The following is a 26425-nucleotide window of genomic DNA, read 5'->3' as shown; positions in this document are numbered from 1 at the left end:
GGAGGACGTGCTCCTCCAGATACTCTGTGTGTGGTTTTCTGTAACTTCATGCCGGCCTCCAGTCAGTTGTCAGCTATTCAGAGAGGCCTTCCCTGGCCCCTGCCCACCCCAGCTAAAATTGCCATCCACAGCCATGCTTCATCCTCTTATCCTGCTTTCTTCCTAGCATTTCTGCACTAGCTATCCGCAAATTCTAAATATGATGTCTGTGTCCTCTGATTTTCTCTGAGTATTACAGAAGCTCCATGAGGGTGTGCGCAAGGGTTATTGTATTCAATAGAGGTGGCACTTGGCAAAATGCACTACTGAATATTGATTTTAATTTTCATTTATGCTTATATTGTAGTGAGAGACTGCCTCTATGAACCTATTCCAGGAGTTTATCCTTAGACAATGCTTCGTATTATTTTTACTTGCTAGGTTACTAATAAATACAGTTGCAAATAGGCATTCTAGAATTTGGAAATGTTACGTTGAGTTTTTTTCCTTATCCATTAAGTAGTCAACCATACCACATACTTTGTTTTTTAAAACGCCTGGGTTTTCACATGTCTTGGCTATAAAAATGACTTAAGTGTAGAAAATATCTCTTCAATTGAATTATTCAAGGACTCTTTGAATCAGTGAAATCTAAAGAGACTTTATAATTTCATGCACAAGCTTAATTGCATTATGTTTTGTTAATGGAGCTAAGTATTTGGTGATCTCAGTCAATTATGACTGCTAATTATAAACATTGATTTAAAGTGACTTGGGTTTGTTCTTATGAAGAAGTTCTATTCCAACATCTCTTGCTTCTTCAAATGCTATGAAATTATACCATTTAAATGTTCAATTACTTGAATTACCCAAATTTAAATTATTAAAAGGTTGGTATGGTAGAGGTATACAAATATATACACACATATTTCATTGTGAGATAGGAAAATATTGAGAGGCAATGTCTATATTATAAAGTTCTTAATGTACTTTACTATTTTAACAACGTCATAATCAATGTCAGTGTATCTTTTTTGGGAAACTATGTTTCTAAAAAGGCACATAAGTCATTTAAAAGATTTTTTTTTTGGCTAGGCTATTCATAGAAATAAGAATGTTAAATTATAAAATACAGACAAAGAAAACATTGTGTGGCTAATAGGAAGAACTAATTATTAGTATTGATTCAAGATATAGTGGCGCTTTCTTTATATTGTTGTTTTGTTTTTTTTTTAAATAAAATGTTTCTCATAACAAAATCAATTTAGCATTTTAAAAGCTACTTCGCCCAGTGTGTGGCAATTCTCTGTATAGGGTTCTCAGACACGGATCCTCCCATTTCTCTCTAGGTTCCACTGTAAATTCGCTGATGGAATATTAATTCCTTGAAGTACCATAGAATAATTAATACTCTGTAATTAATAGTATAATTGCCTATTATATCACAAAAGCAAAGATTAACATTAATTCATTAGCATTATTTTGCTTTTGGGGTCTTTTTTTATCTTTCAAAATATACAAACCAGTAAACACAAACAAATCAACATATAATGTTTAATCAATGTTTTTGAAAAAAAAGTAGTCTTCCACCATTTCCCAGGGAGAAAAATTGGGTTCTAATCAAAGATCTGGGGAGAGATTTCATAATGACTCTTGATCCTGGACTGTGGTGTACGTCCCACTTTCCCACTTCTTAGTGGGAGCAGCTATTGCATTTTTCCTGTGCCTTGGGTATGTGGGAATCACAAACCTTGTTTCTTTCTTTGACAAGTCTTCAAATAAAAAGTGTAACAAAAGAAAGGACCCAGGGAGCCCATCTGTGCCTGGATCTAATTTAGCTTTCAAGTTCCTAGGTAATAAACTTGAGCTTGTTGCTATATTGGCATGAAACTTTAGTTTGCATGGGCAGGAAACAGTGTATAGTTCATGTGAGAGGAAACAAAATTTATTTTTAAGGGAAAGAACGTGGCTATTTAAAAATTTAAACACACTTCTTATTAAGAGGTGCTGTCTGAGTCCCCCACCATCCGTCTACTCCCACCCCACCTTGAAGTGAAATGGCTCACCTGCTCTCACCATAACAATGATACGATGTGACTTCCAAGGCCAGGTCAGGAAAGGCCATGGGGTTCTGCCTTTTTCACTAGAGGCTCGGTCTTGGAGCCTGCAGCCCCTGCTCTGTGACAGTGCCACCCAAGCCCAGCCTGGAGATGCCCCTGGAGGCATGCTGACAACAGTCCCAGCTGAACCTAGCCTAGGCTTCCTGGATTTTGTGACACGCTGGACAAGAGGAATTCCACATTGCTGAGGTCTGGGCTTTCGGACATGCGGTAGAGTTCCTTGCCAAGCACCTGGAGCCTCCAAAGTCCCTGTGAGAACTGGATGAGCATCAGATAGCTTTTCCCCAGGGCAAGTTCAACCTTGCTGTTAGGACACTGGCTTTTCTGGGATCGCTGCCAAGTGTGGAGTCTCAGTGTTCCAAGAAGAGTCTTTCTGACCGTTCCAAGCGTGAAAGTCGCCTAGTCCTCTTTGAATCTTGGAAATTTTGAATTTACATTTCCTCCGCTGTTCTTCGCTTGGCCTCATGTATTTTCAGCTTATGCACACAGAAGTTAATATTAACAGCAGACTCTAGGGAACGTTTATGCAAATTGTGGAGCACTTTAATCACCTCTCTTTCTCTGCAAATTCCTCTGCCTAGTAGATGTCTGAGGCTTCAGCTTCTCTTGACTCCTCTGTCTCCTCAGGTCAGCACTTCTCCATTCTCTCCTTGGGTTTCCCCTCCCTGCACAGCAGACTGCAAAATGCATCCAGGCAGAAAATTGGGGCAGTGGTGGTGCTCTCCTCACTCTTCAGTCTCCCTTCTTCTGGGGATCACACTCCTATGTTTTCCAATACCTGAAACAAGTTATTTCATGTCATTTATCTAGTTTTTTAGTTATTTCCAGTAGGAGTAGAAGCTCAATTGCAGTTACTCCTCATGGCTGGAAGCAGAAGTCTCCTCCTGAATCTAATAATTATCTGTACCACAGGCATAGGGCTAGACATAATGAAAGACTCCCCCCGTACATTCAACGATATAGTATGCATAGTGGTGTCAAAATCTTTGAAAATATTATACACATTTTATTCTTTGTCAAATAGTGCCAATAAAACTACTGAAAGCATATTATATAACATTACTACAATACCCTTTCAGATCCCAATGTAGACATTTTACATTTTTATAATTTTATGATGTTAATATGAAACATAAATCTAAAATTCAAATACGTAGATTATATTTAATGTAAATTTTAAATAAAAATTTGGACTACAGAGTATCATTTGCTACTACAAGCTCAAAGAAAGGAGAGATTATATGGAGGGAAATGGTTCTTTTCTCTTTTTTAAGAGACAATTTTAAATTAACTCCTAATGGGCTTCCTTTATTTTAGGGATAAAATGACATTACACATCTATGCATAAATATTTGTGCTGTTTACTTTGATATGTCCCTCTTTGTGAGGCAAAATTGATCATATTTGTAAAGGTAGAGCTGAGGACTTGTAAAACATACTGTGAAAAACAAATGTAAACAGAAAAGTCAACTCAGGAGTTGCACAAATATTTTTATATGTAGTATGTCACAAAATGATCACAGTCATGTAGTCTATGACACTGATGAATTCTATACATAACATCGATTAGTTTCTATAAAGTAAATGTACTTTCCTGAATGAACTCTTGACTTCCGTAAGCCACTGCCGTCCTGTTTCCTCCTGACTGCCTCCCACAATTTGATCTTTTCCTCACTTCCCGATGCCCTAATTTTTGCACCTCTATTTGCAATTCCTCACTGATATAGTTAACTTCAAATAGCAGTCCAGACTGAGCTGTCAGAGCCCAGACACTGACAGCCAAGAAACCCAAAGGAGACACGACACAGCAGATCCTTTAGAAAGGGGCGATGCCCGATGCGCGGTCCTTCAGGAAACAGAGAATTCTGATGATGGGAAAACAGGCCGGCGCTTTCCGGAACTCTGGAACACGTACCACAACCAATTCTGTGTCCAGTTGCGTGGCCGCCCTAGGAAATGCAATCAGAATACTTGGCTCAGCACCTTTCAGGTCACCACACAGGCTGGACCGCGACTTCGGTCCGTGCACAGCATCCAGTGACAGCGACAGAGCGCAGCTGGGCGCTCGCCATGTGACGCGTGCTCCACGGAGCAGTCGTTCTTCCGAACCACGTGTTCCCGACTGGACACCTTCACTCTGTCAGTCACGGCTATGAGCTCAGGACACACAGAAGGAACGAGACATGAGCTCCGGATTCAAAACACAATTGAAGACCGATGTGAATTGAGGGAGATATCAGCATCTGCGACAGAAGTTGTGTTTGATACGTGTACGTGAGCTTTAGCAAACGGATGTGCGAAAACCATTATAAGGAATCCCGAGTTTCTGGTCTGCGGGAGTGAGGAAACTCAGCTTGGGGCTTTGAAGCCAGGAGATCCACCCACCAGGCAGCTTTCCCCGTCCAGCCACAGCCTCTGTGTTAAAGTACAAGCATGATGACCGGACACCACCATCGCCGCAGCTGTTGTGACAGCTAATGGGGGAGCGACTTCGCAGCGCGCTTTGCTGTTGCTCTGCGACAGCAGCTTCAGGTCTGGACGGTTTCCAACAAGAGGTCGCAGCGCCCGCAGTGAAGAGCGGTGCTCTGGCCACGCCGGCTTCCGACGTTGCTGCAGCAGCTGCTGGCCGTGCGATCTGCGGGCCTGTCACTTAGCGTCTCTGTGCCTCGGTTTCTCCTCCATAAAATGAATGGCTGGATGGATGCGTTGTAACAGGCTTTCCTGTTGCTTGTCAGATGGCCAGTATACCGTGTCTGCCTCCGGGGGTTCCTAGAAAGGTCGCATGTGTACAAGTGCTGAGAACAGCACCTGGTCAACACTAAGCAATACGCCAGTTTGCTGCTGCCACAATTATCACGGTGCTGTTTATGATTTACCACTCTGACAGCCACCCACAGGGCTTCCCTGCTCGGCCAGGACTGCCCGGGAAGACGCAATCTGTGGGAAACAACGCAGCGCCACCCTGCCTGCAGCCGCCGCGGCTTTGCGGGGCCGGCACCGGCGGGGCGCGCGCTCCGGGCCGGCCCTGCCTCCCCTCCGTCTGCGCACGCGCAGAGCTGCGGCCGGGGCGGTGATTGACGTCCCGGGGCGGCCGGAGCGAGCCGGCGCCGGGGCGCGGGGATGGGCGGCGAGGCCCACGGGGCCCGCGCAGGGGCGGGCGGGGGCGGCCCGGGGCCGGGGCCGGGGCCGGGCCCGGGGGCGGAGCGTCGGGGGCGCGGGCGGCGCCGTGAGGACGCGCTCCGGCCGCGCCGCCATGGCGCTGCGCAAGAAGGGCGCCAAGAACCCGCCGCTGCTGAGCCACGAGTTCGTGCTGCAGAACCACGCGGACCTGGTGGCCTGCGTGGGCATGGTCTTCGTGCTGGGGCTGCTGTTCGAGGGCACGGCCGAGGCGGCCATCGTCTTCCTGACGCTGCAGCACGGGGTCCCCGCGGCCCCCGACGCGCGCGCGCCCCGCCTGCTCTACCACTACGGCGCGCGCGACCTGGCCACCGTCTTCTTCTACACGCTGGTGGCCGTCATCGTGCACGCCACGCTGCAGGAGTACGTGCTGGACCCCGTCACGCGGCGCCTGCAGCTGCCCAAGGCCAAGCAGGGCCGCTTCAACGAGGCCGGCCAGTTCGGCGCCTTCTACCTGGTGTCGTGCGCCTGGGGCACGTGGGTGCTGGCGGCCGAGGGCTGCCTGGAGGAGCCGGCCCGCCTGTGGCGCGCGCCGCCGGGCCGCACCATGACCTTCCACGTCAAGTTCTTCTACGTGGCGCAGCTGGCCTACTGGTTCCACGCCGTGCCCGAGCTGTACTTCCAGAGGACGCGCAAGCAGGCCGTGCCGCAGCAGCTGGTCTACATCGGCCTGCACCTGTTCCACATCGCCGGGGCCTACCTGCTCTACCTGAACCACCTGGGGCTGCTGCTGCTCACCATGCACTACTGCGTGGAGCTGCTCAGCCACCTGTGCGACCTCGTCTCCCTCGGCGACGGGAAGCACCAGAGGGAGCTGTCCCTGTGGGCCGCGGTGTTCATTGTGGGCCGGCTGGGGACGCTGGTGGTGTCGGTCCTCACCGTGTGCTTCCACCTGGCGGGGGGCCAGGCTCGCCCTCCGGATGCCGCTGGCGGAAACGTGAACGTGCTGGCCGCCGAGATCGCCGTGCTGTCGTCCAGCTGCACCATCCAAGCCTACATCACGTGGAACTTGTTCAGTGTCCAGCTGCAGAGATGGATGGGAGGCGACGCTACTCTCCAGGCCCCAGCTGTGAAGAAGAAACGGACGAAAGGCAGGTCTTCTAGAAAAGGAACAGAAAATGGTGTGGCCGCTTCGAATCGCGTGGACTCGCCCCATAAGAGGAAGGAGAAATCTTCATAGTGAATGAGATGCATACTGGTTCATGGCTGCAAAGAAGCCTGCCCTCTCCTATATCTTTCTACACTAGAGAACTTTTCCGTTCTTGACAATAGTTTGTGCTGTGTTCATTTTTGCTATGGTACTGTGTAATGTATTTTTTAAAGGCATTTGAGGGGAGAATGATGCTATGAATGGAAAACGCAAACAAACTTGGTTTACACTAAGCTACTCATCCTCAAAATAATTTAGGGATCACCACCATGTTTTGTTTTGTTTTTTTTTTTTGCGTTTAAACATTTTCCTAATGATGTGTAGAGATAACCACAAAATTCTGAATATCAGTGACACTATTTCTTGCTCACACCAATCTTTTGTAACATTATCAGGATGGTCTGTTAGAGCAAGGTCATATTTTTAGTGTTCTCTTTCAGGATAAAATGGAAATATTATAAATGTCATTTTCAATAAGTTTTCAGTATCCTCTAATTCTTACAATTTTTTGTTTTAGAATTTACAACTGGAGAAAAAAATTGTAAAACCACCAAATAAATGATGTTTTTTTGTAGATTGTGGTTGTTAGTGTTAAATTCCCATTTAAAAATACTAACAAAATACTAATGGGTAACATCTGTGGAGATTTATTGCCATATAGTGAATCAAATTATCTTGAATTAATAGAAAAGTATTACTGAAGAGGTAAACCCATTCTTGTCCATTTTAAACACTTGTAAACTGGAAATTAGAAAATTAAATATTTAACTGTAAAAAAGGAAATCAGACTTAGTGTTTTTGTTTATTAAAATTATTCTTAAATGAGGCTTGTAAGTTCAGTATCTGTGGCATCTTACAAAAAAACCGTTTAACCTGTAAATCATTTAAAAAATAATGCTTACTTGATTTACGTCTATAAAAAAATGGCAGCTGCTTAAATGTGGAAAGCAGTTAACACACTAACCTTAAGTAACTTGAAAATCAGGTGGATAAATAGTCCTATGTGAGGCTTTTTAGAAATAATGTCACAATTGTGGGCTGGCTCCCATCTTTAATTAGGAAACATTTATCTGTGTGAGACATTTTGGGGATAAATATATATAATTTGTAGCTTTACAGAAGCCAATAGAAACAATGGGCTGTGGTAGGTATTTTTTGTATTTATCTCCTTCTCTGAACTTTGATTTCATTTCCATATGTCTTTATACGTATTTTTCAGGAGACAATGTTTTAAAAATATGGTAAGATAAGGCCATACACAGCAGGTCCTTGAATAACATCATTTCATTCAAAGTCATTTCATTATAACATTGATGAGAATTTGAAAAAAAAAACCAAAAAAACACAACAACAATGGCTTCCGGCAGGGGACACTATCAGTGTTGAGTTTGCACTCTTCGCCCCAGGCCCGTGGGTTTTCTCTGGTACTCGGTTTCCTCCCACATCCCACAGGTGTGCAGTGAGCTAAATGTCATGTCTACACTGTCCCTGTCCGAGTGAGTGTAGTGGGTGTGAGTGGCTCTGGATGGAAGGGCGTCCTGTCCAGGGTGGGATCCCCCTGCGCCCTGAGAAGCAGGGAGAGGCTCCTGCCCCGGGACCGTCAAGTGGAATCAACAGGTTGGACAAACATTCTTGTTTTTATTCATCTTTCTGTCATGTTTGCATAGCTGACATTTATTTTGATGTTTCATTTTAGAAGCATTTAGGTCTTTATGTAGAAGTTTGGTGATGTTTTTGTGACCAGAAATACACCATAGGAACTTAGCTCTTTTTTTCTATCAATTAGCCTCTGGTAAAATTGGTTTCATATAATACATGTTTGCACGTAAAATCGCAGTTTCCAGGAACCTATCGATGACATTGAGGATTTACTTTATTCTCTCTTTTACCCGTTGTGTCTCTTATCTCTAGGTTTTTGTTTGCCTTTGTTTGGTTTGTTGTAGGTAATTTGACTTGTTCAATTCCAGGGGTCCCTGAAATTGAACTTAGTATACTTCCCTACCTAGGGTAGTACGCCACTCCTGGCAACGCTTTCTTTCCTGTCTATTTTGAGAGGTACTTAACAAAGCAAGATTGCTTCTTTTTTAGCGATAGAATCTTTCATCTAACTGTTTCCCCTTTACGCCCCCCCCCCCCAATTGACTGTAGTGCTGGCAGCACATGCTGTGAGGTACAGAGTGGGAAAACTACACTTAAACCACTGTGCAATTATAAAACAGATTTCAGCCCCTCATGTGAGAGAGGAGTTGTTCTTACTTCCTTCGCTTTTAAAGAATTCTAGCCGGTTACGTGCAGCTCCATTCCTGGTCACAAATGTCTTATCCATTCAATACTTTATTTGCAAATAAGTGCCAGCCTGACTCACTCGCAAATGATTGCAAGAACATTATTGTGTCATGTGACTGACAATGCCGAGCTAAATCGGGCTTGACATTAAATATGATTAGAGCCCAAATCATTTCCCCTAATATTTTTTTGGCTGTCCCCCTTGGCTGACCTTCCAACTTGGCAGGAAACGACCGCAGCTGTTCTGGGCTTCATGTCTGCCCTGCACATACGTAGTAGAGAGGAAGAGAGAACGTGATTTCTGGAATTCCCAAAACACCGAGTTACCTTCAGTGAAGTCATTGGAGAAAGGGCTGTACTGGGTTGACTGCTTAAGTTGGGTAGTGTGCTTTACCTGGGAAAAATCAAAGCCTCTTTCTTGTAAAATACGGGTTCACAGAGGTAGCAATGTTATTGAGGGAAAAGGGGGCAAGGAGGCTAGGAACATCTTAACTATGTATCAAAGTTCAATAACTGTTGCCAGAAAATAAATACATGTTGAAAAAATTATGAAAGCAAGACTACAAATGAAATTCAGTACAATACAAATTGCTAAGTCCTTTTCAAAAATTACACTGTGAAAAACTCATGCTATAATAAATTTCAATGTGACGCTTTAGTTTCTCTCAAAGTGGACCACATGGAGACAAAAATGTCCATTATGGTTATCCAAGATATTACTGCAGCAGACATCATCAGTTAACCCTATTACAGGTCAAATAACCGACCCATCACCAAATGCTGCAAAAGTTATGAAGATGTGTCTTGAATTTAAAGGTTCTGCTCTGATTTATCGGCATCAATGCTTGTCAAAATGCATGACTTAAATAAGTCTGCAAGATAGAGTCAAGTGAATTTCCTTTAAAAAATGTATTCTGTTGGCATTGAATTAAAAGTGTGTCCCATTTTTTCTTAACAGACAGCATAAATGTGTTAGTCAACCTTCCTTTCATTTCCTTCCTTTCATTTCCATAAGAACACCATAACCATGACCTTGTAAATATTTCCTTCATTAATGTCTCATCAGTATTTGTTTATCTGCAGAGGAAAGGTGTTGGCCAGTGGTGTGCAAACTTGGGATAGAGTCAACATTAGAGTTACCATGTAATTTAATGCTTTCTTGAAGGCATACAACACTCTGCTATTTTATTACTTTTAAGAAACAATGGTGAAGTTTAAAGTCTCGCTCAACTAGGCTACATGAGAATAACTTGTATAGAGTAATAAAAGATTGATGTTGACACCGGAAATGACATTAGAGTAGGTGCTGGGGGAGTCTCAGGGGAAGCATGCTTGAGAATGTGGCATGTGGAGTGGCCGAGACCTGGGCACTTGCATACAACAAAGAATGCCTTCCAGTTATGAGCACAAACCGTTGTCATGTGGTTACACGGCGGGAGGGGGAGGGGGTTGTCCAGCTGGAGAGGACAGACAGTGTGCGTTAATGTCTGGAGCTAAAGTGACAGACCAGAGCACCAAAGAATTCACAAACACCCCACTTCCTGATTTCTTCTGCAAACAGAGTTTTATTTTTTTTCATTGCCATCTTTCAATCAAATCTACATCCCATGAGAAACTATCCACTGAAAATCCACTGAAGACAGAGCAGTACCTATAAATTCCTGTCAGTTATGTAGAAACCTTATCATCAATCTATTATACCAGAAATCATACATTTCCAAGTATTAAATTGGCATTTTCCTCATGATTATACCACTATATCACTGTGTCAATTTTGTCAACTAAATTCTTATGAGCAAATCCTTTTTAGGCCCTCCCCAGCACTTTTAAGTAAAGCATTCGATAGTTGTGGATTCAATAGACATTAAGAAACCTCCTGAGGTGGCTCACCTGCTCTTTCTCCCCTGCCAGGTGCTGTCATTGTGCTTCAGGTGCCTGCATTGGGTCAGCTAATCTTTTCCACTTTACAATCTGAAAAATACATTGATGCATAAACTAACCACTTTGGGGGATATGTACCTAATTTAGGAAATAGCAGTGGACTGTTCTACGTAGTTAAAGGTTTGCTTGAATTTAAGACAGGACAATTAAATTGACTTCACAGTAGTCCTGTACTAGCACAAAATACCTATTTTACATAAAAGGAAAGTGAATTCCACAAATTTAAAGTAAAAAAAGATCAATTTCAACACCACCAACACCATTCATCAAATCAAGTCATATCAGGAGACAGAATCTTACACTTTGAGGAAAATTTGAGAAAGCAGAGAACATTTCCTAGTGCCTAATTGGGATTTCACTTAAGCCTGAACTGAAAAGTATTCACATCTCAAGCAGATTTAAAGTTCCTACCTCTTGTCGCCCTGATTGCTTAATTCATTTTTAAAAAGCTATCCCTCAGATAAACCAATAAACACAAAGTTGCCAAAGTTGTCAGCATAAATATTAAAATATAATTTGTGAATGTTATTGTTTTTTAAAAGGTGTTTCCAGTTGTATTGATCTAAATTCAGCAAAGGCAGGCAATACAATGATAATAAGTAACGGTTAACAAGAGACGTTTGGTTTAAGCCTTCGAACGGGGGGGGGGACTCGGGAAGAAACCTACATAGTCCAAGTCCTGACTGCATGTCACTAAAGTGACAAAGACGTGTGTCTATTCCAAAACGCTGCTATGAAGGCTACAAACATACTCAGTGTCATAAATAGTTTGTTTTGTGTGTGTAGGTACTTGTTCACATATTGTGTACATATACTTATGAGTACAGCCTTATGTATTGCATTTATGCAAAACATACATATGCACATATGTATACACATAAATAGATTTCCCCCATGCATTTGCTTATTTATTTTTAATAAATTTATTATTTAGAGAGGTTTTAGGTTCACAGCAAAATTGAGCAGAAAGTACGGAGTCCCCATTAGAAGTTTTCTATGCTTGTGGATAACAGAAAAAAAAAATCCAACTAAATTTAAATATCATTATTAGAATAATTATATTTACATTTGTTTTATGTTCCTCATCAGATGCTATAAATTACATAATATCAAAAAATCAAAGCTTCATAGGTCTTTAAGCTGGTCCTGACCCAGACGATATGTTCTGATTTAGGACATCATAGCAATTACTATGCAGTTTTAAAATACACATTTTGATGATTATCTCCCTCACCAAACTGTGATCATAGGGTGGAGACTGAAAATGTTTCTGGAGCTGAGCATTTCTATCTGTAAAATGCTTCTTTATTTTTCAAATTGGACAGTCCTGTTCTTATTTATGATGGAAATGGTGTTATTTACAGGTAACAAATTGGGCTGCATTATGGTTTAGCAGAAGGAGAGGTGTGATAGAATTTCAAGAAATTATTAGGATAAGTGCTCCACTGGTCCGCTGCGGAGTTATTCACTGAACTATGTATCTGACAGTAGTCGACAGCTTACTGTTCACTGTCTTATCAGCTTCCATTCTGAACGTGTTTGGATCACTTGTGGCCAATTAAACCATAAGTACTTGAATGCAGACATCGGATGCTTCATTATATACCTTAATCCCACAGCTAACAGTCTGGCGGCCTGTTAAAAATTATACTTAAATTATATAATTAATTACACTTGGTGGAGGTTGGTGCTGGGTCTTTGCTCTTGCTGATCACTCCAGAGTGTACTTTATTCCAATAAGTGAGAGGCACTGATATAATAGGGTCTTGGCTGAAACTTGAAACTGAATTTCTTTTTTTTCAATGTTTAATTTTTTTTTTTTTTTTTTTTTTTTAGTTTCAGGTGTACAAAAGAATGTAATAGTTAGACATTTATACCCCTCACACAGTGATAATCCCCTCCCCCCATCCACTACCCCTCTGACATCACACACAGCCATTACATTTCCTCTGTCTCTATTCCTAATGCTGTACTCCGCTTCTTGTGAATATATATATATATATATATATATATATATATATATTCATTATTGACATTCATTATTGTTCAGCTTCAGCTTCAGGTGTACAATGCAGTGATCAGGCATCTACATCATCCCTGAGGTGGTCTCCCTAATGGGACAAGTGTCCATCGGATACCCTACAAAATCTTTACAACATTATTGATTACATTCCCCAAAGTGACTTTCGTATCCCTGTGGCAACCTTGTGGTTACCGACTGTGCTTTGGTACGAAAGGGTAATTCAGCTCTCAGCTCAGCAAATGTTAGCTGAGTGCTGACACAGTATGTGGTCCCCAGTAGGGCCAGGCCTTGCAGCTCCAGTGAGCTAACGCAGCCCTTCCCGCCTCTGAGAGACCCACCCTGCTTCTCTATGAAGCAGGCATAATGCTCTGTGATCAGCCCAGCGATTGGGTGGTTATGGATGCTGTGGGAGAAGCTAGTCTGGTCTTGTTGGTTTCATTAAGGAAGATCATCAAAGAACAGGTGACTGTGGGAGTGGTGTGGAAGTCAGACCGTTTAACCAGCGGGCGGCACGTGGGTCAGACAGCAGAGCTCAGGGGACGACACCGCGGTCTTGAGCACTAGCAGTTTGTTAGACTATCAAGCACACATGAGAGAGGAAGGAGGAGCTGGAATATCGTACTAAGAAAATTATGCTTACCTAAGCTCCATATTTTATCAATAGCTTCTATTAATACTTTCAACTCTCTGGCTTGGGTAAATTAGCCACTGGTGGCGCTGTCTTCCGAGACAGAAAATGCAGGGAGCTAAATGAATTTATGGACTAAAATCAACTGAGTTTTTAGATATTTTTAAGTTGAGATGTTCTTGAGACACCAAAAAATTTCAAAATATCAAAAAAAAAAAAAAAAAAAAAAAAAGAAAAGAAAAGAAAAAAGAAAACCAATGCCACCAAAACATACTAGACTAGAGATGGGGAGGAAATGCTGAGATGGAGAGAAAGTCATCATCACATGGGTGATAACTAAAGTCATTGAAGGATGAAATCTCAAAGAATGAATACACATAAGAAAACATGAAGGAGTTTATGAAATCTTGGTAGGTGGGTAGGTAAAGACAAAATACAGAAGGACATATGAAGAAATCCTTAAAAGTCCCAATCAATGTTCCCAGGAAGGGATGCCAGTGTCTTCAGAAGGCAAATGCTTGACTAAAGCATTAACTCGAACTGGGTCTGTTCCTGGAAACTGTCTTCTCTGTGGTCCAAACAAATGCTCATTTGAGGTAAGAATGAGAGATATGAAATTGGTTAAATTATTTAGTGAAAAGAACTTCTTTCATTCAGTTTTCTAGAAAAGGGTTTAAATCATTGCCAACAGTTATTTTACAGTGAAATGAGCATCTCACAATAAACCAAAGAGTAATTAAGCACACAAAGAAGCAAAGCATCATGAACATGAGGTAGATGACAGAAAAACAATTTTTATACTAATAGTAATGAAATTTTGTACTAAAGAGCAGAGATTTTAAAACTATGAGTAGTATCTTAAAAGAAATGAAACAAGCTTGAACATATTTTCAAGAAACCAGAAACTGTAAAATGTGATGTAGCTGACTTCAATTGAAAACAGAAGTTCAGAAACATACATAATAAAGAATATTTAAAATTCAATGAAATTGTTAAACAACAAACCAGAGAGGATGTAAAAAAAAAAAAAAAGTATGCCAAAATAGCACAAGGAAACAGGAATATAAACATAGAATGAGAAGGTCTTATATGTGTTAAACTGGAGGTCCAGAAAGAGGCGAGAGAAGGGGCAGAGACTATATTTTAAAAGTTGTTAGCTGGAAAATTTCCAGAACTGTCAGAACACCACCACTCTAAACATCTGATAATCCTAATCCCTCTCTCTCTCTTTCTGTCTCTCATGCTAACAAACTCACACACACATACCTCCCCTCCCCCAACATATTTATCTAGCAGTGATAATTAGTAAAACTGAAATGAAAAGAAAGACTAAGAATACTTAAGACAGTCACAGAATAAAAACATCCCTCAAAACTATGGCCTAAGAGTCAGTAGTTTCATTTTTTATGGAAATTACTACTTAGAAGGAATTCAACTTGCTTTTCGTGCCTTGCACTGAATGGAATTTCAGAATTATTGATTCATCTGCAAGAAACATTCCTAAAATAACCTAAGTAATTAAATATATAAAAATAATAATAGCTGAAAAGGGAAATTCAGTTCCCCAATACTACATAGCTTGTCTCCCAGACACTCCCACCACCGACCCCACCTACACCCACTTGGGTGGGACTGAGATCTTTGTGCGTGGGCCTCTGCAGCCAGTGACCGCGGGGCCAAAACTAGTCCTGAGGAAGCCGCTGGCAGAATGACAGGCAGGCATGTTGACAGCTTCTCAGATATCAAGCACCACTGCGCTTCCGGTGCCAATCTGGATTTGACATTTAATTTCAAGAGTATCTTAACTTCGGCCAACATACAATAAAGCAGAGAACAGCTAGTAACCAATTTTGTCCTAGTTAATGCTTCAAAAGCCCGTTGCCCAGAAGGCAGAAATATTTTAAGGAAAACGTTACTGTTCCTGCCCTGGGATATTGGCAATACTGAGAACATAGCGTTTCACTAGTTCGAGATAGTGGATTTGGCTCCAAAAGAGAAAATACTGGTGTTTAATAAGAAAATTGGGTTGCTGTGACTATAGAATTTCTATTGATATGTTTAGTTACCAACTTGGATTACAGTATCTGGTATGTGTGTGTTCGCTCATGCACATACATGTATATACATAAACCATAAATATCATATAAGCATTGCCTCATTGCATCTTACAGGCTTTTTTGTTTTGTTTTTTAAATAAGGGTTGTATCTTCTCATGAAAAATAGAGACTAGGAATGACAATATATTTTGATTTTATAGAAAAATAAGTACATTCTTAATATCACATAATTAGTGCTAGAATCAATATTTTTTCACTAGATAACCAACAGAATAAAACTGTTTTGACTTTACCGAAATGTCACAAGTGGATGAAAAGCAACTCTTGGTCAATGGTGGCAGATTTCAATGTACTGTTTTCAGTGGGTTAGATGTTGTTGGGAAATGAAAGCATAACATCCATCATTATTCCTTAAATCCCAAATTAGATTGTGAAACCCTACGCTCAGTTGGGCGTAATTAAAATTATAATCAAATTAGTATCGCCACAAAAAGACCTTGGGTAGCAACGTCTTAGGGAGCAACACAAAGTCGTGTTTAGAACCCTCGTCCTTCCTGTGCTGGTGGTGAGTTTGCATAGCAATGTGCCAGGTTCTGCTTTAGGACAGACACCCTCCCCTCAGGCGTCCCAGATGAGCCCCCGCCCCAGAATGGCCCTCACAGTTGATGCGAAAGCAGAAGGAAGGAGACATGATTATGCTCATGTGATCCCGATGGCCGGCAGCTGCTGAGACTAGACTCCTGTGCCACGTCCAGCTGCATGCTGAGACAGTCAGCGAGCTTGTGTGCAGGTAGCTGAGAACGGAGGCGTTTTTCTCTGCAAACTTTTGAGAGCCCTTTCCTTCGGTTTTCGGTCTGATGTCTCTGTAACTGTCCCCTGACCTTAGAGCCGTAGCCCTGTGCGCTGCTGTTTCTAGATGTGGAAGTCTTAATTCTTTTATCCAACCCTTCATGTCATGTCATATACTTAGTGTGGCTCTGTTTACTTCACAAAATCCAGAATGGTGAGCTGCACTAAACGAGGTAATGCTTAGACCTTAATGTCCTACACTGAAGACCTGTTGCCGTCGTGGGAGCAAAGCAGCCATAAACATGTGGTGCTTACTCTCTCCCTGTGCCAGCTCGAGGCAGAGCTGGCCCATTCTCCAGATAACCAACAACCCCCCAAATCAAAAAGCAACAACCAAAAAAGCAGAATCCCTCCTTCCATGTGGATGTCAGTGAGCTGCATTTGATTCCTTAGTAGCCCTTCTTGGTAAGTTTCCTTTCCTCTCACGTAGGAATACTTCAAGTGGCATTGCCTTCAATGCTCGCATTCATATGTGTCTTATTGCGAATAGCAGGTCTCAGGCTGTGTTCCCTACCAAATGGGTCATGCTAGAGCTTTGTCAATCCATCTCTCTGATTCCACTTACTCTCTTCAAGCAGAGAATGACTATTGTGTTTTGGCTGAGACAAGACTTAAAAATAGTCTTTAAAACAAAACATCAATATCCCTGTTTTGGAGAAAAGTCAGTGAAGAAGGTCTGTCATATACTCAGATAACATTTTGTCCCTTCCCTTCTAATGTAAATTGTTTTGTGGGCAAAGACCAAACCTTGTCAATCAACATGCACACCTTTGCCCCAGCCTTCAGCACCTAAGTAGGTAGGCACTCTCTAAATGTTTCTAATTAAAATAATAGAGTTCATTTCAAGTAAGGTGAGAGACCAAGAGGTTGGACCGAGAGCCATACTGGGTAAACCAGAAAACTATGGTCTCATTACACTTGCTGTGTGAACGAGGCCGTTTCAGTCCATGGAAAGTAGAGAGAGAGCAGCAGGATGAAGATACTCCATCTTCAGCGGGAGGCGGCTAACCTACCACATATGCTCATGTGGCTACACACACGTCTGTGCAGAAAGAAGAGTCCATCTTGTGTTACTTTTCTGAAGTTGTCAAAGCGATTCTACATGTTTCATGAACTTTGATGCTTGCAGGAATCCTACGCAGGAGAGATAGCCACTCCTTACATAATCTAATCAAATCAACCGCCTCATGTATCATTTCCTCTAAGAAGCTTTTGTTTTCCATCTCAAATCAAATTATTTACTCCCCTCTCTGTGACCCCATTTTACATTATGTCCGCTGTTATCACAGCAAATTCAAAATGTCATTGTACTGATTTCTCTACCAGACAGTTGTACTCCCACTTTGTACCTGTCTTGGAAGTAGAAAGTAAGTGTGAAAATATTTACTTCTACACCGAGTATACTTTGCCCAAAATTCTTGTTAAATGAATGAATGTTTCTGGGATGAATGTATGGAGAAACTGTCTTCCCCCTGTGGGTTTGTGCACAAAACATTATTCTTATTTGATGGCTTGGATGGAATGTTGTGCATTTGCATGTCAGTTGAGGAGCATGTAAGGCAGAGGGCACAGAGAAGGGTAACAACACGGATGGCCCATCACGCCCAGGCGGCCCATCACGCGCAGGTGGCTCAGACACCAGCCCCTGCCTGGCACATCCCACACCTGCAGGTGTCCTGTCATATCTAGCAGCAGGGGAGGCATTTTCATTGGAGAAATGGCTGGAGCACCAAGAATGCTGAGTCTCTTCCTCTGTGGCCCCAGAAGAGCGCGCCAGGCAGCTACGATTCAGGGGTGAAGGCCACAGGTCCTCAGGGTTGCCTGAGAAAACTGAGCCAGTCTCTGGTCAGCAGCTGCCTGGGGTCAGGTGACCATGCACGATAACAGGTTGAGAGGACCCCCCTCTTTTTTTTGCTGTCACAGGGTGAACTTGGCATCACTCTGACTCTGCAAGGAAGAGAAGCGCTCAGATGCTAGGTGGCAGCCTCTCTGGTGGTGACACTTTAGGATGGCACCGGGATGTGGCGAGGCTTCCACAAGCATCTGTGTGCGAGGGAGGCAGGTGTGGGCCGCTGGCCGCTGGCACTGGGTGGGCACCAGGGTAATCCAGTGTGGGGGCTAGGGCTCAAAAGCACAGGCGAGGTTCGCAAAAGCCTCCTCTGAGATGCCCAGAAAGAAGGCGGGGCACCGCGGCAGGCAGAGCTGTGCCCCCCCGGGACACGGCACAGGGCTGGAAAACTGGGGTCGTCTGAGCAGAAGGACTGAGGAGGACTTTTGAAGGCCCAACTCAAACGGGAAACCACAAATCTGCCGAACCTGGCAGAGGTATGTGATTTTCTCCAGGAAACCTCAGCAGCTCAGAAGATGGAAAATGCCTGTGAGCAGAGAGATCGAGGCTGAGAGTGAATTTAGCTAGAAGGTGGACAGAGGGAGGCTGGCAGGGGGCTAGAGGTTAGAGGGGCAAGAGATCGCCAAACACTGCGAGCACCTTCCCTGGAAATGCAAAGCCAGGAAGCATGATGTGAAAGAAATATACTGAGAGATTTAAGGAGCTGAGTGAGTGGATGAATATATTTAGTGGAAATAGCATTTGTTATCAGAGAGAGGGATTTAAGATCTAGTTCAGTTTACGGGACTGTAAATTCTGCCTTTGGACTCAGGAGTAGTTTATTGAAGAAAATTGATGTGACACCGTCATAAAAATATTAAGGAGTTTGGAATGTAACAAAGGGACTCGGGATAATGAAAATTGTGGAAATGGATGCAATCGTGCAGCCTATTACTTCATAAAATAAAATATTGAAACACATTGACTCTAACAGAGAAACTAGAATGTATCCTTCTGGTGAAAAGGTTTCTCCAGGAATCTCAAGGAATAAAAAAGAAGGAAACAGTTGGTGAGGGGACAGAATGATGGCCACATGGGGAGAGAGTGGTCATAGTCATGCCGTCTTATGTTATGAGAGCCATGCAAATGGGTGTAATAATTACTCCTGGGCCCCAGAGCTGAGGAGAACAGGCCTTTAAACATTCAGATGCAAGTGATTTGTTTCATGCTTCTGACACAGGCGATATCTCAAGCAGTCTGGAAAGCACTACAGTTTTTAAAGTATATCCCTCTGTGCAATTATATATGGCCTTACTGTGGGAAAAGAAATGGAGGTGTATTTTAAAAGTTAGTACAACTGTACCTGAGCTCTAAAGAAATAAAAGGTGAGAGAATATTTCAAGATGGAAATAAGGAACACAAAGCATATGAGGAATTTAAGAGTACCGCAGAATTTTAAGAGTAATATTAATACCAGCTGGTCCAAAGTCTCAATAGAAACGATTATATTTTATGAGCTTTAATAATTGCAGTGACTGCTTTGGTAATGCTATTTAGAACTAAGGGATGAAAGATTACGTAGATCACTGCTTGAAGCTGGTGCTGAAATGTTTATGGATAATATTTATGGAGAAAATAGCAGAATTCACCAGCTCCTATTTACTTCAGTTTTCTCTAGGAAAGAGGACTCTGAATTGAAAAAGATATCAAAATCATTTGTAAGAATAAATTGAAACCTAAGATGCAATAAGTGATTATAAGATCACCCTACCTTCTCTTTATGAATTCTAGTCTCCTGGCTAAAAATAATTATGTCTCATTGTACCAAATATGGCTGCAAATTAATTGCTTGACCACGGGAAAGGATCACTGAGTAATGATGACCGAAGTAAGTAAGCAGAATATTGATAACAAGCAAATGTGCTTATTTTTAATCTGCCAGTTTTTATGTTGGTCTTGAGAGAGAGGGAGAGAGGAAGGAAAGAGAGAGGGGAGGGAAAGAGAGAGAGAGAGAGAGAGAGAGAGAGAGAGAGGCCAAGTTGATATACTGACACTTCTGCCTTGTATGGGACAAGCCAGTCACTAGGTCAGCCGAGATTCAAGCAAAGTGACATTGTGATGCACGTAATAACAGGGCAGGCTGGGCCATTGGTGTGATTCTTACACTCAATATGCAAGAAGAAGTATATGGAAATTATCATCGCTAAGAGAAACACGTATTTTGATTGTCATAAGCTTACATAGTTATTTTGGGGCTCTGATATTCTTATTAATTTGGAAAGATGAAAGTAAGTAAAAGGAAGAAAGAGTTTAGAGATATGTAATAAAGGATCCTGAGAGGAGGTTTTCACGGAAAACTGTATCACTAGTAATGATTTGTACAAATTCTATGGTATATTTCATGTGGGTAATTCTAAGACTCTGTTTCTCTCTCTGATCTATTTAAAATCCAATTTAAAGACACATTTTATACACTTAAAAAGAAAATGAGTTGTATCAGCCCGTAAATTATAGGTGAAATTAGTTGTCCATAAAATGAGTTCTGTAGAAATTCAAAGGAGGGCGTTTAACTAGTCTGTCAGGTGGTCAGGAGTCATTTCTTACCGGGTGGACAGTATCAGCCAAACTTGGAATCCATGGCGGGTCACGGCCGGGCCACTGGCCAGTCTGATGGGTGCGGGGAAGTGCAGAGCCGCAAGGAGACCAGTCAGGTTTGAGGCACTTTAAGTGAAGATTCCAGTCCTTAGGCATTAAGTCACCAAAATGTGAAACACTGAAAAACTGTGCAGGGGAATTAATTAATAAAAGAGATTTTCTGAACATTTTCATGGGACCAGTGTTATATTTAAGTTAGAAGCCAGTGCGGACGAGAGATCGGCTCGCGATTGTGGCCATAAAGTTTACAGACATCGTAGTGACTATTGGGATGGCAGCTTTGAATGTGAAACAGAGTGAACTGATTATGGAATTGTCATAAGCAGAGAAATAATAGGTACACACGAGCAAACACTGTCACCAGTAAGTTACTCCTGTACCCCTAAGTTGCGGGGTTGGAACGCACCTACTGAGACTGCAGCCTCCGGAGACACCTGCTCAGGGAGCCAGAAACTGCCATCCTTCCAGGTGGAGGCTGCCCCACACCCTGGGAAGCCACAAAGAAGTAGAGCTACTTTCCCTATGAATCTGTCGTGGGCTGAAGAGCAAACTCCCCCCTTGACAGTTTTCTGCCCAAAATGCCTCTAGAAACAAAATGTGGGACTCCATTTTCCAGACTGAGTTTTGCCTTTGTAAATATTACGTCCGCCTCTGTTTAAAGACACAAACTACACCGTTGAATGTGGTGGGGATGTGGGATATTTATCTGTTAGTGATATTTCTCAAGCATTTGTGAGTGTTACTCAAGCAACAGATAACTACATAGTAAACTGTTCTAATTAGGGTTTCCAGGCAGGAATTCCCCCCTATTCTCAGGATTTCTTTTCACTTTCCTGTTCCCGAATCCCAAGATATAAACTGTTTTTCTGTTCTCCCCAATGAATCGTTTCCACATAGTGACTGCAGACACTACAAACCACCTGGGTTCAAGGAGCCGATTTTCCCATTTTCCCGACCAACTTTTCTTGGGATTTGGGAATGGGAAAGCCAGAAAAATTCCTGAGAACATGTGGGAAACCCTAGTGCTAAAGCCCACATTTTCTCCCTTCTTTGTTATAATTAGAACAATAAAATACTAATTTCAAGGTTGTTCATTTAAATATTCAATATAATAATAGCATTTTGTTGGGGTTTTTTTGTAATTTGATTAAGTATTTGGAAAAACACAGCGCCTCTTCTAGGAGCTCTGCCACAAAAATGGCAGAGCTCCTGCTGGAAGGTCCCCGGGGTCCTTTGGGCCACCTGCCCCAAAGACCTGCTGGGACCTGCGAGAGCAGAAATCAGGAAGTGGGCTCTGACTGAGCACAGGCGAGTGGAGAGAGCATCCCAGGAAAGGTGATGTAGGAGCTGAGTTTTGTAGAAAAAGTAATTTCGCTAGGCAACAACAGGAAAATCATCTGCATGGAGGGAATATTCTAGTGCTGATTCCCTAAAGCAAGCAACGTTTGGCCTGAAGATAATCTATGTATAAGAAACAAGAAAGGGTCTGCTCTTAACTATTCTATTTAACTAAAGTATTAACTCATGATAGTAATGATTCTAGCTACTCTGTTACCTACAACATTTAGCCAAGTCAGTATGTGGAAAGCATTGAGTGGGTGGGAGAATTATGGCCATGAGAGGCGCCCAGGGGTCCCGGGTGCATTCAGAGGAAAGGGAGGAAACAGATCACGGGCTGCAGTTGTAGAATCCAGTAGAATGCAGGTGTTTCCCAGAGAGTTAGCCCTCGGGACATACTCTCCTTCTGTGGCCTCTCTTTCTAAGAATATAGACATTTCTTGTATGACGTAATGAATTGTTTTCTTCAGATAGACTAGGTTTAAATGAACCGATTGCTCAGTTTCCAAACATCCTTTTATAATCTTATTTCTTTTTATTTGTATGATCTTAATTCTTTCTATGCAAAATACCATATATTTGAAATTTTCCCATTGATTTCCCTTTCTTTTTGGCAATTAAGAGAGCATACAAAACAGCGTCTTAGGACACATGCCAAACCCCAACACCTGTCCCTCTTTTTAGTTTTAACTTTGGGAATACATGACCCAGCAAATGGCAGCCATGAGAAACAGCTACTGTGAATCTAAATTTAACTGTAAACCAGCAATTTAAAAGTTTCAATTTATTTTTTTATAAAATTCTCAAAAATGCTTTGCTTTATAAAACTAAAGCACGAATTGTAGTACTTAATTTGTCTACGAGATTTGAAAAATACATTTGACTGAATGGTTTCTGACTAAATGAATGTATTTAACCAATTGTTCTGTATTGCTTTTGGATTTTAGAAAGCACACATGTTTAATTGTTGGTGTTTTCTAGATAAAATAGATTTGCTCTCTAAGTAGAAGTGTCTACTAAAATACTACACACACAACACAGAGTACCTCCAACTTTTGATTATGTTAAGAAAAAGTAAAACACAAATAGCCACCATGCTATTTATTATTTTATAAAAACGTACCAAGATTGCCCCTATTTCCTTGCCTAAGTATATTAACAATATATGAAAATGATTGTGTTTACCTTAGAACTACAATAAAATCAATTTTAAAAACTCCACAGTGAATTTTTATTTTATAGAAGGAAAATTCTTTATTACCAAATTTTATCATTTCCAATCTAATAACTAATTTTCAGTCCTTACTTTGTAAATTTGCACTGATAATTATAAATGCCTAGACTATCCAATGTAATACATGACAAAGAAATAGGTACAACTAAATTGCATCATACAAATAAAATGTATTGGGTATGTCATTACACTGCCACTAATATTCCTCTTTATTTTCAGTGTCCCTCTTAAAATGAAAATGCTTCCTAATTAAACCCTAATGTTTTTCCACTTTAATGTGTCCATGTTATTGAGGCATGGCTAAAACTGACAGGGGAGCCATTGCAAATCTTATTAGTTTTCATATCACTGAAATTCAACTTCGTAAGAGAACATCCGTGTTTTAGGGTGCATCCCTGGTTTTATGTCCGTAGGTGAGTTTTAGTATCTAATCACTCACTGAGAGAATTAATGTTCACAGTTTGAGCCTAGCATCTCTTTACCTTTTTCACAGTTTGCAGATTAGAGTGGGGTGATGTCACCTGGAGTTTTTAGAAGATTACTTGGAATGGTAATGAGAAAACAACTCTACTTCAGTGCTGACAAAAGTAGCGAAGTGATATAGTTGCATGCGTTCTCAGATGTGTTTTTATTGGACAATTATTTAGTGCCCATTGAAAGCCAGCATCTGTGTTTGAATCTAGTAAAAAAAAATAACAATATTAATGAATTTTTCATTTTATTTATGTGGTCACAGTATGGAGAAGGAAACCTCTTTTTGCAACATATGGTTCTCATAAACATTTGGAAAACATTTGTGGTCATCTGTTACGTGCCAGGCAATTGGAAAGCTTTGGGGGACCTGGAAAAGATGAATTATCCAGTGTCTTAGCTGAGAAACTCAATAGATTACCAAATCTTAATATTTTTTTTTCCTATGGGCATTTTTCTATATCATGAAAGTTTCAGGTTCTATCTAAATCGGGCCCCAGTGAATCCTGATGGGGGAAAATATCATTATTATACAAGTTGACTGTGTATAACGTGCTTGGTGTCTCCACCTACACACTTTCCTTTTGTTAACAGAGCTGTGATGACTGGCCGTTCAGTTAGCAGTAAATGAAAATAGTAAACGTACGTAATAAGAAAACAAAGGTGAACAGGAAACTCCACAGTACAATTGGTCGGGCGATCATCTAATTCACATACGTATTCTGAGTAGTTACTTCACAAAATAACTAAGACCCGATATTTTAGAGAAAAGCATAGTGCTGATATCATATAACCTAATTTGTAACACTCTTCCACAGGGAAAACCTCTTCTTCATTCTGCTAATGATTATATAAAGGAAAGTGGTATCCTCAAAGTCAGAAAGCTATGGTAAAATTGTTATTATTCCATCCCAGTACTGAACTTGTATTTAAAATGTATTTTGCTGTCAACCAACTCTTAGAGAACAACTGGTGGACTTTTAATCACTCTTTGTCAGTGTAGGGGAGCCCAACATATTCCTTCGACATATTTTAAGAAAGGAAAAAACTGTATTAATTGTAATACTCAGTCTATATAGATAACAAAAGATGAATACAAGTCACATCTGACTTCTGCAATTACAAGAGGTGCTCAAAGTGGTTCCATCAGCCTCTAGACAATTCTGATTACGGTGAACTACTGCTTGAGCAACATTGACTAAAGTGTCCACTTGTATGCATTTTTTTGGCACACTAGTATATGTGAATGTACTCGATAGAATTTAAAAATTTGAGAAATGGGGAAATTATTTAATAGCGGACATGTAAATTGTTATTAAAGCAATAAAACTGAGGCCTCTTACCATATACTGTGTGAGTTAGGAAGACATAGGACTACCCTGAACTTTGTTTTGGTTTGTGGTAAGTTATTTATGTTTGTTAAACTTTTTCTGAGCTAAAATCAGTAGGAGAGCTTTCCAACTAGAGTAAAATTTAAATATGATTCACATATTCTATGCAATAGAGTAACTATCTGTTTCATTTCCTCCGTAGTAAATTAATCATGTCTGGAAGCTAGCAGAAGTTGGATTCTGGGTGGAAAAGCCTTTTAAATTTTAATATGTTTTTGGATGGTGGAAATAGAAATGGTTTTCCAAAGCAATTTGTATTTGTGATAAATACACTATATCCTGAGAGTCTAATCCCAGTCTTTCAATGAGTGTTACGTCACGTAACACACATTTCATAGGCTTTGTCGCCCGTATCAGGCCAGTCATTTCTTGGTGGGGGATATGTGGTTATATTGGTGAATTCCATGAGCTTAAGACAGTGTGTGAATGTTGATGCAAAATGACTTTCTTAATCAGAATCAGTGCTGGTGAAGGTGACAATCAGAAAATTGAAGTCCATGGATAGAAGCCCTGGCAGAAGCATCACCACAGGAAAAGGAAATGCACATTTGAGCTGCAGATAAGTAGCTCTTACATGATAAATACCCTCGAGCCTCCCCATCTCCCAGGCCCTTGACCACCTTCTTCTACAGTGTTGCAAGGAGCTTCTGTCACAGCCACTTCATTTGGTAGAGGACACTTCCGTGTCAAGATTCAATCAATAAACCAGTGAAAATGACTCCAGCATTTCTATTTGATTCTCATGCACGTAATACAGGTTTTTGTGTAGTTCATGGTGTCAACAGATTGAGATTGATCCAAGGTTATATTTTGTTCCCCTTGATCCAACACATTAGGATTCCACGCCCATACATAGGCCCTATAACTCATCTGCATTGTTTGGCTAAATCTTGCGTCTATTCTGATGGGTGTGGTTCTTGTGTGCGTCAGACTTTGTCCTGAACCCCTTGGGCCTCAGGGTCGGGAATGCGCCGCATCAGCGGTTTCTTGCCGGAAAACCACTCCAGGGAAGCTGGCACCCTTTCTTCAGGCACAAGTGACGTAGCAGCGCAAGACAGACAGGCGCTGCGTCTGTGGGCAAAGAGGGCTGCGCAGGACCAAGGGCCTGCGGTCTTCGCATCATCCGACCCGCACTCACAGGTGCTCAGGCGCTTTGTTCCCCGCAGACGCGTCCTCATCGGTGCTCCGCGTGACTCTATCTCGCTAGTTCCTATGAACTGAAAAATTCTGGGGATCTGTCATACAAAGTTAACACTGCTAAGCTGTGCACCTAAAAACAGTTCAGACTGTGATGTGTA

At 41.5% G+C, this 26425-nt stretch overlaps 1 protein-coding gene and 1 long non-coding RNA gene across 5 annotated transcripts in view; both read left to right on the top strand.

Moving 5' to 3' along the window:
• The window catches only part of LOC141572769 (uncharacterized), a 168822-nt gene that overhangs the window by 82806 nt on the left and 59591 nt on the right, over positions 1–26425 (top strand). The window contains exon 7 of one of the 4 annotated variants that reach the window (XR_012498266.1): positions 3827–3935. The exons of the other annotated variants lie outside the window; for them this stretch is intronic. This is a non-coding gene — a long non-coding RNA (uncharacterized LOC141572769). Of the gene's footprint in view, positions 1–3826; positions 3936–26425 lie in introns of those variants that run through there. 4 annotated transcript variants of the gene reach the window in all.
• Positions 5278–7003, top strand: TRAM1L1 (translocation associated membrane protein 1 like 1). The gene has a single exon (XM_019719509.2). The coding sequence runs from the start codon at positions 5353–5355 to the stop codon at positions 6454–6456; it is 1104 nt and encodes a 367-aa protein (XP_019575068.2). The 5' UTR covers positions 5278–5352; the 3' UTR covers positions 6457–7003.

The sequence above is a fragment of the Rhinolophus sinicus genome, linkage group LG07 (assembly GCF_036562045.2).
Source record: "Rhinolophus sinicus isolate RSC01 linkage group LG07, ASM3656204v1, whole genome shotgun sequence".
NCBI lineage: Eukaryota > Metazoa > Chordata > Mammalia > Chiroptera > Rhinolophidae > Rhinolophus > Rhinolophus sinicus.
This window is presented reverse-complemented; position numbering and strand designations above follow the sequence as displayed.